The 15,749-nt window shown below is 36.0% G+C and overlaps 1 protein-coding gene across 1 annotated transcript; it reads right to left on the bottom strand.

Annotated features, from left to right (window-relative positions):
- Window positions 1-8,403: 8,403 nt before the first annotated feature.
- TMEM126A (transmembrane protein 126A) lies at window positions 8,404-15,462 on the bottom strand. Its single transcript, XM_007946287.1, has 4 exons — window positions 15,368-15,462; window positions 12,050-12,243; window positions 9,201-9,315; window positions 8,404-8,596 (listed from the first exon to the last, which is right to left on the bottom strand). Exons 1-4 carry the CDS (start codon window positions 15,460-15,462, stop codon window positions 8,404-8,406), a joined length of 597 nt encoding a protein of 198 aa, XP_007944478.1.
- Window positions 15,463-15,749: the final 287 nt, after the last annotated feature.

The following is a 15,749-nucleotide window of genomic DNA, read 5'->3' as shown; positions in this document are numbered from 1 at the left end:
GGTCAAGTAATCTGCTCTTTATCCGCGTTTACCCCTTTCAACTCCCTTACACCATGTAAAACACCTTAGTGGGACATCTTCACTGGACACATGTCAGAGGAGGAAAAGTAATATTGAATCTTTAAGTGTTTAGCTAAAAGCATGAATGTGACACTGTAACCAACTCCTAATGATAACATGTAACTATTAAATCTCTCTGACAGTTTCTTTTTTAGGTGATTTCCTTCCTGCCAGGCTCCGTTGTAGGGGTTACAGAACAGTCGTTCCCGCCTCACAACCTGGTAAGGATCCATCTCTTCACGTAACGCTCATGCTCTGCTGCTTAGTCTACTTTAATGGGCAACATCTCAATATGTGTGTGTGTGATTTTTGTTTTTTTTAAATGTTTTTTGGAAGGTTGGGGAGGGGAATCTAACTTGGGCCCTGTCCACCCTGGAAACAGACTTGTGCTGGTCAATAATGTGTTTAAGATGCTTTTTCTGGTTGAAATAGCTGTTAATGTGTCCCCTTGTTCAAACTTGCGTGTACCTAGCTCTTCTGTCCCCAGTGTGGACATGGCCTTGGATGACATCGGTTCCAACTGTACACTGAAACCTGCTTATAGAGAGAGATACAGTTTGGATACAGTGAAACAGGTGAAGTTGAATGGAAGTTCCGAGTTGTACAAGGTGCAAATTGGAATTCCAATTTTAGAGCAACCTTTCAGAGATTGACATTATAAGTATTTGGGGCATGCACAGATGTGATAGTTATTTTGCTGGAGATGACAGAAATCTCTTAAATATTCCAGAATGGCTTTTAGATTTCAGTAGATGATAAATTCAGTCTGTTCAGATAACAGATTTTAATCTCTTACTTTTAGAGAAGTTGAAGTTAATATGCATATCAGATTCCTGTGTTAGTTAATTGGAGGAAGAATAAGAATGGTTAATGAAATATTCCTTTGAGGACCAGCACAGTGATTACCCTATCACTGAGTATGAATAAATTGTCGAACATCTTTACTTTTGTTGTATTAAAATTTTAGGTTAAATTTATGTATGTATGACTAAATAATGAAGATTGTGAAATGTGAATGAAAAAGTGTAAAGTGAGGCTTCACAAAGAATCTTACTCTCCTTATTTCAAAAGCATTTCAGAATTCTAAAAAATAATTTTCAGAGTGCTTCTGGCCGCTTAAATGACAGAATTAACATGATTTTTCCAAAGATGGACATATTTTTTCCTTGAAGTATACTATTACTATTGTCTAGTTGTACAAATTAAATTACGGTGTCTTTCATTGTAAGAGACATTAAGAAATTCTTTGTGAAACATCACTGTTTGATAAAGTATATACGTATTTAGCATCCTTGTTTTTCTTTGTGCTAAAGTGGATACAGCTGTTGGGGCAGAAGAGACGGGACCAGCTGCTGGCCACATTTCCTGCTTTATTTTAAAAGGTAGTATAAGAAATGAGGAAAAAAGAGGTAATATCAGGGCTTCTGCTGTCTTTTATTTTTAAAATGTTCATAATTAAAAAGTTTTTTCCAGCAGTCCAAAGATGTAGGAATCTTACACATAAAATGTTTTATTTTGTTGTTATTTGATGATGAAAATGGAATCCTTGTTCTTGCACCACTGTAAATGTTTTGTTGCTAGATAATAAGATTTGAGACCTAAATTGGTCTCTGGTTTCCAGTGCATCACAGCATATTTTGTAAAATCATCTACTGCACTTGAGCATGAATGGGTAGTAGCCAAACTCACAACCTGGAGTAATGAACCTGCTTATACTAAGTGCAGGAGCAAGCCCCTCATAATGCAGCTGCATGGATTTTTAGTGCCTACTGAATTAAATATATAAACCAAAAGTAGTTGGGAAAATTATTTGAAATGACTAATTTGTGCTATCTATGGAATATGTTAAATGTAGCTTTTTGAAAGAGAAGCCTTGAATTGAAATTTAACTAATACTTGAACATTTTGTATATATTTCTTTGTACATAATTTTGTGCAGTACCAATGACAAAAATAATGGTGTCATAATAAAACCAGGTTTGTTGATCTTTAAGTTCATGGGCTCAAAGAATTTATTCATCTCCAACGTGACATTGGAATATAATGGATGAAAATAGGAAAAATGATTGTTATTAATGCTGACTGTGGGTCTTAGAAGGTTCTGGAGGCAGTTAGTGTTTTTCTAAAAATTATACCATTCCCTTGGAATATTTTCTTTCTAATTGTCAATGCTTTCCCTGCATTATTTGACGTTTGGGGCTGGGGAAAGGAGTAATCAAAGCTTTCTAAATTGAGATGCTTTGAAATTCCAAGTGTAGATAATAGAATGTCATTTTATAAATGGCAGTTTTTGGGAATACTTGATTCAAAACTTTTGAAAATGGAAAGATTAGTATGGCCTATTTTTAAAGCTGCTTTGTTTGGTTCCTTAAGTTTTTATTAACTGTCTTTGTTTCCATTTCATTCTCTTTTTTTTTTTTTTTTCCCAATTTTGGTGACTTAGTGATTTTTGTCATTTTTACATCGAATTCATGGTCTTGTTTTTACATGGTAATTGCATGTACTTAGGACCTACTTAATAGGGGCTTTAAATAAATTTGGTAATATTTATATGTAAGCACATTTTACTGTAAATGTTTGGGTTTCTGAATTTATAACAGATCTGTTTATTTCAGTATGTAGTAAACCATCTTAAAGTGTCCTATCCACGACTTGTTAATTAAAAACTTTATGATTAATATGAAACTGTTGTCTTACTATTTTTAGAAAATTGTGTTCTGAATGATTAGTATTTGGGTAAAGGAGATTTCAGAAATATAGATTGTTTTGAAATTTTCAGATTTCATTCTGTTTACTGTGATGGATGAAATTTTAGTATTTGGGGAAACTTTTTCTCTTGTGCCTCTAGTTCCTACGCTTAATATACCAAATGGCAAAATACAAAACTATACTAAAGATGTAGCTTTTTAATACTTATTTTCTGATGGTAGTAGGAATTCATACATTAATTAAACTAACACATCATATTGACCTATTTCTATCATAATGACTTAACTATACCTGCACTTCCTTCACCAGACGTAACTACAAAGTCTACATTCGTTAAAATGGAGTTCACTGCTGATATAATCCAACAAAAGTGTTCAAAATATTTTAATTAAATATTTGTGCATTTTATAATTGCTAAATTAATCTCTCTCTCTTCTCTTTGAACAGCTTAGCAGTGTCTGCAAAAATGAATATTTTCCTACAACCTGTTAACTGACTGGACTGATGGTAACAAAGTAATTGTGGGAGCCATGTCGGTCAAAAATTTTGGCATCTGCTGAAAAAAAATGAATGCCATTTTCAAGTTCCCAAATTACTTCTATACTGATTTCACTTTCCAGAAATGGAGATATGAAAAGATTCTCTGGAATCCTTGAAAGACTTAATAGAAATATATGAGACTAAATTTTGGAACAAAATTACACTTTTTTTTTTTTTGTCTTTCATGGGAGTGATTCTCAGTTCTCTACATACTTAAAAATGTATCCATTGGAGAAGAGAATGATAGTATTTCAAGAAATATTAGGTTCTTTACATTATCAAGAATATATTCTATGGAATTACATTTAGTGGACTAAAATTACATAAACAGGGCATAAGTGAGCACAAGGCATATTATGAATTTGTTTATTTCCTGGAACATGAGTGCTAATATGAAATACAGGAAGACACTTTGCTGAATAGAATATAAAAGTTAATGTAAAGTTCTTAACTATAAAGGGTAGCCTTTTTAATTAGATGAATTGATTTCTTTGTATATCTTTGAAAAATTAATTACAGTTCAATGTGTATGGGTGGTTAATTGCATTTCAGGTAAATAACCAGGATGTGTGGATTCTGAGGTCTTGGCTTCAGCTTTTCTGAGTACTTAAGTCACTGTTTTGTAGTGTTTTGAGGTTTCTTCTGAATGGCATATGGTTTCTACTGTTTTGTATTAAAATTTGTTTAGTGTTGTGTAAGGGCATTAGTATTCTGGATGATGGGAGTTTTTTTCTTTTTCTTTTTTTTTTTTTTTTTGCGTGGCATATGGTTTTACTTAATTGGAATGTTTTATAGCTTATTATATAAGTGTGAAAAAACACCCAAGAACTCTGGATTGTTTCGTTTCATTTTCTTTGGATTATGTTAATACATTTCTTTTACCTGGTCTAGCCTGAGTCATTTTATTTTACTGACTCACTTGGGAAGTATGCAAATGGTAGAAGTATGAGGGAATAGGGGAAAGTTCCTATTTTCTTTCCAGAATGAGTCATCATAATGTATACAGTTGATTATGGTGCAGTATGATACAAAACTGATTAAATCTACTCAGTGTCTTGTAATTTGAGTGTACTACTTGAATGCCTGTGATACGAGGCAACCAAGAGCATTCCCGCTGGCTTATATTTAGTGCCTAATGTTCCTCTGGTATAAAACCAAAACCAAACTCACTGCCGTCAAGTTGGATCTGACTCAGTGACCCCCCCCCTTGGGTTTCCAAGGTGGTATCACTGTGGAAGTAGATTGCCCAGTTTTCCTTCCGAGGAGTGGCTGGTGGGTTTGAACCACTGGCCTTCTGGTTAGCAGTCAAATGCCTTAGGCACTATGCCACCAGAGCTCCATCCTCTGAAATAGCTGTTGATAATTCTACAACCATATGTTTAGGTACATCCATTTGGGGACCCTAACTACTGTTTTGATAGAGTACTGAGTAGACCATTCACTGCTGAGTAATTAAGTGTTTTATTTTTTTCCCAGACTCATTATCAATACAAAGAGACTCCTACATTTTTGTATTTTTATCATCTTTCTTTGCTGCTTTTTCTTCAAAACTAGGTAGTTATATTGAGGCCAGGGATCAGAAAGGGTAGCTGTTCTTTTAGAAACTTAGAGAGTGTTTTGTTTGGCCACTCACTCACTGCCATCGAATCAGACCCGACTCATAGTGACCTCTCCTTGGGTTTTTGAGACACTGTCACTAAGAAGTAGATTGTCCAACCTTCCTTCTGAGGAGTGACTGGTGGGTGTGAACCACTAGCCTTCTAGTTAGCAGTCACATGCCTTAGGCACTATGCCACCAGCACACTTTTGTTTGGCCAGCACAGTATTATATATTTGCCTTTATGTGTAGCCCTTGTTCTCTAAGCCAGTCGCTTCATGTTGTCTTATACTAGACTGAGCTCTAATGTAGATAGTAAAATGGTCAATTACATTCACAGTTTTGAAGTATAGAAAAAATTAAACGAGTTTTATTCAGAAAGTTTATCATTAGGAACATAAATCATACAATATTAAAGATAAATTTTTTTTTTTCAGATTACAGGTTAATAGAAATTGGCCCACTAACTTGCTCTTTTTCATTGCTTTGATTGCTGATACTAGTGTTTTATTACTTAATGTTACCTTTTCCCGGTATGTACAGTTAAGGTTGCTGAGTTAGAACCATTTTGTCCATTTTTTAAACGGAAACCAGTTAATTTCACAATTTTATTGACCCAGAATTACTTTGTTGAAAATATTTTGTTTGGTTTTCACATTGAATCTAATTTAAAGATCTTGTCACTAATGGTATTTTGAATATTTGTGTAGTTCTTTTTAATCACAGATTTATATTTTGTTGGTAGCCCAACTTTGTTTAGAACATGCCTTCAAATTCTTTGCTATATATCTATTGAGGACAGTTTCCTAGATCCCTTTACAATATAGCTTGGAGTTAAGTTTGTTTATTGTGACTGGACTGAACTATTAAAAACTTCATTTTCCAGACTGAATGAGGCAGTGTTCTTTAAGCACAAATGACTGGAAGCTTCCTTAAATTGTAATGCAAATCACAGCAGGCTCACATGTCACTTACCTGCCCTCTGACTCCAAAATTTGGTGCACTTGTAGCAAACAAATGTAAAATAACATGCTTTACTGTTTATGTTGCCCATTTCTGGTAACTGAATATATGGTTTAAGAAATACAGAGTAGAAAAGAGGTGTTAGAAAGTAATTCCTTTGGACTACATAAACCGTTAAACCCATATATAGTTGATGATTTGCTAGTGAGTAAATACTGTGGGGATGTTTAAGGGTAAGTTAAGGAAACAGATTTTCAAACAGTTTTATCAGTAGGTTTTGAATTATCTAAAAGTTGTTTCTACTCTAATGTGTTCTTAAGGAGACTTACTAGTAATTTGGGCTTTAACTTCTCAAGTCAAGAGTTACTTCTAATTTGTCATATCCCCCACTATAATAAGAAAAGTAAGACTACAAATAAGTGGATTATTTTGAGTCGAATGTTTAATCTTGATTTTTTTTTTTTTACATTGTAGGAAAAACAGGTAATTTTCCTTTTAAATAATAAGAAAACTTTTTTTCTGGGTGTAAGAATAGAGCATATTATAGAAAATTTGGAAAATCAGAAAGAAATGAAGAAAAAAAATCCTAATTCCGTAACCCAGAGAATATCCACAGTAAACATGCACGTTTTTGGCATGTATCCTTTCAGTCTCTCTTCTTGGAACGTAGTTTGTTTTTGTTGTTTTTTTTTTTAAAGCCTCATAAGGGGTCATTTCTTTTATGAGTTAGGGAGTAAATTTTGTGTGAATTTTGGAAGAGCAAAATGACCTTTGTGTTGTGAAAATTTGAAAATGTTATTTCTTTGTTGGTTTCACTTAAATTTCAAGTCTCAGCCAGCACTGCATTATTGTCTTCTTTCAGAGAGATGCTAGAAACCCATTTGTCTCCGAAGCTGCCATTTCTAGGTGATAGTTTAAATTCTCTTGTTTTTTAATAGCATAAGATTATTTAACAGATAGGTCACTACATTTGAAGGTAGTGGAATGCTCGTGAATGTGATTTAGGATAGCATTTAAGAGTTCTTTAGGTAGTTCATTTTTCTGTGATGACTAGGATTGATTCATCACTAAAAATTTAAGAATTCAGTTCTTCAGTTGGCATTAGCCTCCTTTTAGGTGTTCAGTAGCCATTTAATGGCTAGTAGCTACCATATTGGCAGTGCAGATATAAAACATTTCCATCACCACAGAAAGATCTTTTGGACAAAGCTGGGCAAGATGTCACGCAAAATGGTTTAAAAAAACTTGGATGAGAAATTTTAGGTTCGAGAATACAGTAGGTCATGTCAAAACCTTAAATGATCTGTTTTAGGAAATGGCAGAGACTTGGGTATTTCAGAAACAAAACTAGAAGGAATAGAAAAAATTAGTCACCTCAATTTGAATGCATGATACAGGTGCTGTGTTAAACAAAAAATACTAACCTTAAATATGGTTACTGATAAGGCAGTTAAGGGCCAGAGAGGTGAGTTAACTTGTTTAGCATGATATAGCTTGGACAAAAAAAAAAGACTCAGGTCTGTGGATTATGAGCAATTATCTCACATGTAGATGAATGCTTCCAGAAGAATTTGGGTACATCCTTTAAGAATCTAACTTTTCCAAGAATTTAAATAAGGTTCCTCTTGGAAGTTGTAAGGCGCTCTGGTAGCACAGTGCGTAAGGCACCTGACGGCTAACCAGAAGGTTGGTGTTCCAAATCACCAGCCACTCTGCGGAAGCAAGACTGGGCAGTCTACTTCCATAAAGATGTACTGCCTTGGAAACCTAGTGGGGATTGCTATGAGTCGGAGTCGACTTGATGGCAATGGGTTTGTTTTTTTTTCTTTTTTTGGAAGTTGGTGGCTCTGTATCATTATAACAGCTTAAGCTGACCCTGAATAACCATCTCTTGAGGAACAGGTGCCCTGGTGGTGCAGTGGTTAAGGACACAGCTGCTAATTGAAATGTCAGCAGTTCAAACCCACTAGCTACTCTGCAAGAGAAAGCTGTGGCAGTCTGCTTCCTTTAAAAGTTACAGCCTTGAAAACCCATGAGGTGGTTCTACTCTGTTCTATAGTGTTTTTATAAGTTGGAATTGACTCAGTGGCAGTGAATGTGTGCATGGTGTGAGGAAACTGGTTAAATATGTTGTAAGATACTATACACTAATGTCTGTGGAAACTGAATTTAGAAAGTGAAATAGAACATTTCTTACAGTACAGTGATAAATTTGTTTTTTTCTTTTTTCATTTTCATTCTTGTTTGGCTTTTTCATGAGGTCTTAAGTGAAAATTGCTATATGGTGGTCTTTTCCTCTAGACCAAACTCAATGCCTAATGTAAAGGAGTGGATTGAGCTAGATGGAAGAGACGGTATTGGACAAACTAGAGAAGTAGTGCCCTTGTTTAAGTGGATAGCCTTTACTGGGATTCAGCCTTTTGCTGTAGGTCCCAGAATGGTACCTCACATAATAAATTACAAGTCTGTTTATTCATACATAAGACATAGGTTATTTTTTACCATTTTATTTTTGTGTACATACTTGAAGTTAATCAGGGAGTTTCTAGGCCAGGTTCAGGTAACTGAAGGGCTTTTATGAGTAGTTTATATTGTCTAGACCCAAGGTATGCTGCAAACATAGTCTGGAGCAAAATGGGAAATAGCATCCTTCTAAAGACAGGTTTAGAAGTTCTGATCCAGTAGGTTAAGATGTTTCCTTTTTCTGGTAGCAGCGCTGACGCATACCTATAAGAAAACAAGTCACCAGAAAAGTTTTTGTATCACATTACAAGCCTGTGTACAACATATATTAATATTAGAAATCTTGAGATAAAATGAGTTTAGGTAAAATTATGGTAACGCTATTCTCTTCAGTGTCTTATTCCTAAAAGGTATTCTTTTGTCCTTTCTCCAGTTCACCTTGGGAGGCTCCTTTGGAGTCTATAACATAGACTACTTAATGCAGAAGAGTTCATCACAGAATAATTAAAATTATTTTGGAGCAGTAGGCTGATAGCTAGGTATTTGCTAATGAAATTTTCCTTTGGTGGAAGTACTCAAACTCATCTTAAGAATATTGTGTATATATGTAGCTTTCATACTAGGTATGGTACTTTTTGCAGTGAGCATTTAATCTCGATTAAGGTTAATAATCTGAACTACACACTAAGACACAAAATGTGATAAAGTTCTGTAACTTTCTAAATTGTTGAGAATGATTACTTGTAACAGAAAAAATTAGCTCTTTCAAATAAAGTGAACTGCCTTATATTTGCTATTTAAAATTTTCTAGGTAGTCACATTAAAGTATTTTGTTAAGGATTATGAGCAAACAGTAAAAGAATCATACCTGGCTGCTAGGCCACCATTCACAGGTATAGCCAAGATAACAGGATAAAGACCACCAAAAACAAGACCAACCAATCCACCCCGTGTTACAGTACAAGTTTCACAGCTCAAATTACCTAGGAAATAAATTAATTAGTTCTGGAAATGAAGACCAGTATCATCAAGTAAACATGATGCAAACACCAGGTTCCTTTGTATGTATTACACATTCTGCTGATTTTCCTATCATTGTCAACTATTCTGTACAAAAGTTTAACAAAATAGTACATGCAGTTCTGCATGGTATTTTTAAAGGTGTAATTGCTAACATTTAGGAGTAAGCTAAAATATCCAGGAATAACTGTCAAGATCATCTTAAGAAAAATTCTCTGATTTATTCTGAATTTGAATATAATCTCAGGGTTTTGGCTACTGTTAACTTTTTGTACTTGCCGTCTATCAGCAGACCTCAATATCTGTCTTTAAGAACTTTGTTAACCTGTGGGAACTTGGACAACTATTTACACTTTATAATTTTACTTCATGTATGTTGACTTTATGTATAAACTCCCTATTCATTTCCAAAATTAGTATAAACTAAACTCACTGCTGTCAAGTTGGATCCGACTCACAGTGACCCCACTTTGGGTTTCTGAGGTGCTATTACTACAGAAATAGATTGCCCAACCTTCCTTCTGAGGAGTGGCTGGTGGGTTTGGACCACCAGACTTCTGGTTAGCAGTCAAATGCCTTAGGCATTACGTATAAGACATTGAAAATAGAAAATAATTTATGTCATCACTCGTTCTGTTCATTGAGCACCAAGTTTCCCTTGATCATAAAAATTCTAAGAAAATACTGAACCAATTTTAAAAATTTTGGAAGAGAGAATTTAGAGGGAACCAACCCCCAAGGTATAGCAATATTTACTTTAAAGAAGATTTTTCATGATTAACTATATTCAAAGCACTCTGCACATACAGTAAATTTTGAAAGGAAAGCAAATTTCCATAAGTAAGCCTTTGCTTAGCCTATCTAATTTTTAAATTGAGATATGTAACACTGTGATTTGGGTGGAAGTTGAGAGTACATTTTCCATTCAGTTCATACACATTTTGTTTAATGGCATTGATTGTAATCCCCAACACTGATGCAACCCCTACAATGTAAGTCATTCTTTTGACTTCTCCCTGTGTTTACCAATTCCATTAATCCTTTTCTATCCCTTTCTGCTTTCTGAGCTTTCTCCTTGTGCAAATGCTACCCTTTTGATCTCATGTGGTTGGTTGATTGTTCTAGAGGTGCCCATCTCCCTGGTGTTACTGTTCATCTTCTAGGCCTATCTATTGCCACAGGAGTGAGTACAGTTCCAGTCTTGAAGGGTATCTAAGGGCCATAGTCTTGGAGGTTCCACCCATCTCTCTCTGACTAATAAGTCTGGTCTTTTTTTCTTTTTTTATGATTTTGAGTTCCACATTTTTCTCCCATTCTCTAGGACTTTCTTGTGATCCCTTTCAGAGCTGTCAGCAGTGGTAGTGGGGCACCATCTAATTCTTCTGCTCTTAGGGTGATGGAGGCTGAGTTTTGTGTGGTGCATTAGTTCTTTGGAATGATTGTTTCCATGCGTTATGATTTTCTTCACTCTTCTTTGCTCAGGATGGGGAGACACCAATAGTTGTACCTTAGATGGCTGCTCACAAACTTTTAAGATTCCAGTCTCTACTCACCAAAGTAGGATGTAGATAGAGCATTGTGGACTACGTTGTTCCAGTTGACCTTGATATCCCCAAGACTATGTTCCTAAGCGTCCAGACCTAGTGACTGATTTGTCAAGATACTTGGTTATAGCTGAGAAGTGTTTTTATAACTCTGCCCCCTGTATGCTATATTCATGGATATATTTGCAGCATATAAAAATACATATGAAGAAACACCTGTCAAACCTTTATTTGATAATTCTTATCTGTACATTTAGGAGCTCTGGTAGCATAGTGCCTAAGGCACTTGACTACTAACCAGAAGTCTGGTGGTCCAAACCCACCAGCCACTCCTCAGAAGGAAGGTTGGGCAATCTACTTCTGTAGTGATACCGCCTCGGAAACCCAAGGAGGGGTCACTGTGAGTCAGGTCTGACTCAATGGCACTTAACAACAAACAGCATCTGTACATTTAGTGCTTTAAGGGATTTACTGTACTTTTATTCTCATAAAAATACCTTTTCCTGTAAGGAACTTCTCTATAAAATATAAATTATTTTTTAAATTTAAGACTGCGTTTTCTTTAAGTAAGGCTTCCATGTATTACTCCATATGAACACTAGGAAAGTTAAGCTAGATAAAGTAGAAATGCTGTGTATGTGCATCTTACTTGTTGATAGACTGCTAATAAGAATTAGTTGCCACCCTACATGGAGATGCTAGTAAGGTTCAGTGTTGTTCAAACGTTACATGTTGCTGTTGATAGGTGCCAAGTTGGCTGTGACTGATAGTGACCCTGTGTACAACAGAATAAAACACTGCCCAGTCCTGTGCCAGCCTTACAATCCTTACTGTACTTGAGCCCATCGTTGCAGCTACTTGTCAATCCATCTCATTGAGGGCTTTCCTCTTTTTCGTTGACCCTCCAATTTACCAAGCATGATATCCTCCTCTAGGGAATGGTCCCTCTGATGACATGACCAAAGTAGGTGAGACGAAGTCTGGCCATTCTTGCTTTCAAGGAGCATTCCAACAGCACCACTTCCAGGACAGATTTGTTAGTTCTTTTGGCAGTCCATGGTACTTTAGCATTTGATATTTATTAATTATTAAATTTAAGTTGCAAATAATATATACCAAAACAGACTTACAGTGATAGTGAAATAGGATTTACCTGTACTCAAAGGTAAACTTACAAAACCTTTATAAGTTACATGTGCTGTCAAAAATGGAAGCACTGCCATTGGTAAGCTGGCAGCTATCCGAGCCTGTGTCACGTTTAAGATGCGTCGAAAAAGACTATTTGCTATTAGCCCACAGAGAGCAGCATTAAGTCCAATATATGTTGATCCATGTTCAAGTAGATTCCTGTGGGTAAGAAAAAATGGTAACTTTTCCCTTGGTTCTGTTGTGCATATGAGCTCTCCAAATCTTAGCATGTTGTGGTGGTGGTGTTGTTACGTGCCGTCGAGTCGGCCCCGACTCATAGCGACCCCTTCTTGGGTTTCCAAGGCAGTATCACTACGGAAGGAGGATTGCCCAACCTTCCTTCCAGGGAGTGGCTGGTGGGTTTGAACCGCCAGCCTTCTGGTTAGCAGTCAAGTGCTTTAGCCACTATGCTACCAGAGCTCCTTATAGAATTTACCAGGACTTTCTGACACAACGTTTATAGGCCTATAAAACAAAAACCTTAAATCACAGTTTTACATAGAGATTTTTTAATTCTAAAAGGCTTTCAGATTTGGTCAGCTCCTAAGGATATGGGGATGTTTTTAGCTTTTAGAAATTTGTGTAGCAGTTTCCCCTGACTATGTAACAGGGAACAACTTCTAAAAAGTCTGACTGGGTGCTATTCCTCTGGGTTCCTATAATTCCCAATTTAACTCTCTAACACAAAACACTATAAGGTGGTACTGTATTGGGATCATGGGTTTGTATGTTTGGCTTACCCAGGAGTCTATAAACAACTGGAAGAAAATAGATACAAAGATGTATTCAATTTGGTTTCAACAGTACCTGAAAGTGAAGGTGTAGGTAATGGAAAGTAACTTTCCTCTTCTCTGAAGCATTAGTGTGAGATTTGGTAGCTAAGAAAAGTACTTTCATTTAAGGGCTATAAGGAGCCCTGGTGGCACAGTGCTTAAAGCACTCAGCTGCCAACAATTAAGGCAGGCAATTTGAACCCACCTATCCACTCCACAGGAAAAAGATAGGGCAGTGTGTTTCCATAAAGACAGTCTTGGGGTTAGGTTCTTGGTAGTTTTTATGTGCCATCGAATTGGACCCGACTCAGCAACCCCTCCTTGGGTTTCCAAGGCAGTATCACTGTGGAAGTAGATTGCCCCATCTTCTGAGGAATGGCTGGTGGGTTTGAAACGCCAGCCTTCTGGTTAGCAGTCCAGTGCCTTAGGCACTATGCTACCAGAGCTCCCCACTGAGGCAGAATCAACTCACTAGCAATGGGTATGTGCTAGGTACCTTACCATAATCCACTGAAAAGAATAATAAGCTGATATTCTAAAATAGTGGCAGAACTGATTTCTAAGCCCAGGTATATATGAATAACAATATGTATAACCCGTATGTTTCACTTTTGGAAAAAATAATACCCAGAATTATAGATGGGTAATGAAAATTCAGTCTCCAAACAATTCAGCCTTCTTTTACTACCTGCAGTGCAAAAATTCCTCATTTCTCTTAACTAGCCAAATTAGCCACACATAGTCGCCCTCCACTTCTGTGGTTAATAATCTCAAACCTGCTTTTCTGGGATTCATAATTAAATTTCCTTTATTGTTGAATGGATTATTTTGAAAGTATTACTTATTTGCCACTTGGAAATCATAGTGGGGCTTATCATAGGTGTACTCATTGAGTGCCTATTACATGCGGCAGAGAACTATAGGATAGATAAAATGACAAGGGAAGGAAAAGGCAAAGGTAATGGGATGCTTCTGCTGTTTATGTGCCCAGTTCAGATATATCTGAGAGCACTTTTTTGCTTCCAAACACAAAACGTATTCTGCAGTTGCAACTCACTTCCCTCTGCTTTCCTTTTTTCTCTGGTGAAGATCGCTGATACAGGCTGCTTTTTTTTTTTTCTCAAACCATCTACCCTATTTTGTTAGGTCAGTCAATCCAGCCTTTCTCCCCTGGTGATCCGGAAACATGGACAACAAGCCCTTTTCAAGAGTTTATTTACTACAGGAAAACAAAAATATGTGTGGAGATAGGTGGGGGGAGATTTATAGGTTATGAAATCTCACCGAGTTCTTAAAACTGCAGTTTGTATACAGGAGATGGTTGTTGAGATGGTAAATGGATTTGTAGTTATCATTTCCTGAAGATTCTAAGATTATACTTCCAAAATATATATCAAATCCATCTTCTTTTCATCTCAACTGCCACCATCCTACCATCACCATCCACTAGGATTACTATACCACCTTTCCTGGTCTTCCTATTTCCTTTCTCTCCTATTTCAAAACTATTTCCCAGAAAACTATAATGTTCTTTAAAAACAATACTTGGATCACCACCACCCCCCAGCTTAAAACGCCTGTTCCTCCAACATTATGTCCAGTTCCCTTGTACTTCAGGTACACTGGTTCCTTGTATGTGACAAACTCTTTCCTATTCTGTGCCCTAATCATAAGCCATTCCCTCTGCTCAAGATGCTCCCCCTACCCTCTGGCTGGCTCTTCATCTTTTTAGGGCTCAGCATTTTGGTTTAAATGTAATCAGAGAGGCCTTGACTGCCAAGGAGGTCTAAAGACATTTTGTGGACGTGCCTGGTAGTTGTTCAAGTTGTCTTCAAAGATCCAAATGTTCACTTATATAGCCTTTTCCTCTTTAATATCTTAAAAAAGATCTTTTGTCCATGACCCTATGAACACCTCTAACTATGCGTGTTCCATAGCTTCTTTTAGACTTACTAATAAGCATAAAATGGTAAAAGTGAATTATCTGAAGTTTAAAAGATTTTAAGATTTTGTTATTTAAATGGTCCATAAATACTTACATTTTACTATATTGCAAACTGAATGGAAAACTGAGCCATGATACAATTAGGTATGTCCAATGATAGAAGTTTTAGGCTTCTTTGTTGTTGTTAGGTGTCCTCAAGTCGGTTCTGACTCATAGTGACCCTATGTATGTACAAAAGAAGGAAACACTGCCCAGTCCTGCACCGTCCTCACAATTGTTATACTAGAGCCCATTATTGCAACCACTGTGTTAATCCATCTTGTTGAAGGTCTTTTTTTTTCACTGACACTCTATTGTAATCAAGCATGATGTCCTTCTCCAGGACTAGTCTAGACTTCTAGACTTCTACAATAGCTACATGACCTTGAACAAAATGGTTTCTCTCTCTGGGTTTCAGTTTGTTTCTGACATCTCTTATTGTTTATACTCAGACCAAATAAATTTGAGATAATGATATCAATGATGAACATCTACCTTGGTAAGAGATATTTTTAAGGTATCTTACTTTTCTTCTTCTGGAAGTTGGTTAATTTTTCTGGTTACAATATCAAGAGTTGCTAAGTTTTCCTTGATAGTCTTATCTGGATCATGATTTTCCATCTTGGAGCCTTAAAAAAAAATTATATATATATTTGTCTACAGAAAAACAACAAAGGACTTATTTGTGTTCATAACCTAAAAAAAAATGCATACCATACTCTCTCTCCAAAATACATTATTCTGAGTGAAATAGAAACCAGACATGAAAGCTTCTAAAATTACAGTATCTTCACAATCTTTAAAAATATTTTAGTTTACAGTTAGCACCAAACATAAAAGACTGACAAAACTAATAATGAAATTAAGAACTTGTGCTCAATAGATTCCATAAAGATAAGCTTAAAAAA

The sequence above is a fragment of the Orycteropus afer genome, unplaced genomic scaffold, assembly GCF_000298275.1.
Source record: "Orycteropus afer afer isolate SDZICR_OR568_19922 unplaced genomic scaffold, OryAfe1.0 scaffold00154, whole genome shotgun sequence".
Taxonomy (NCBI): domain Eukaryota; kingdom Metazoa; phylum Chordata; class Mammalia; order Tubulidentata; family Orycteropodidae; genus Orycteropus; species Orycteropus afer.
Note: the sequence above shows the minus strand (reverse complement) of the source record. Positions and strands in the feature narration are given on the sequence as shown.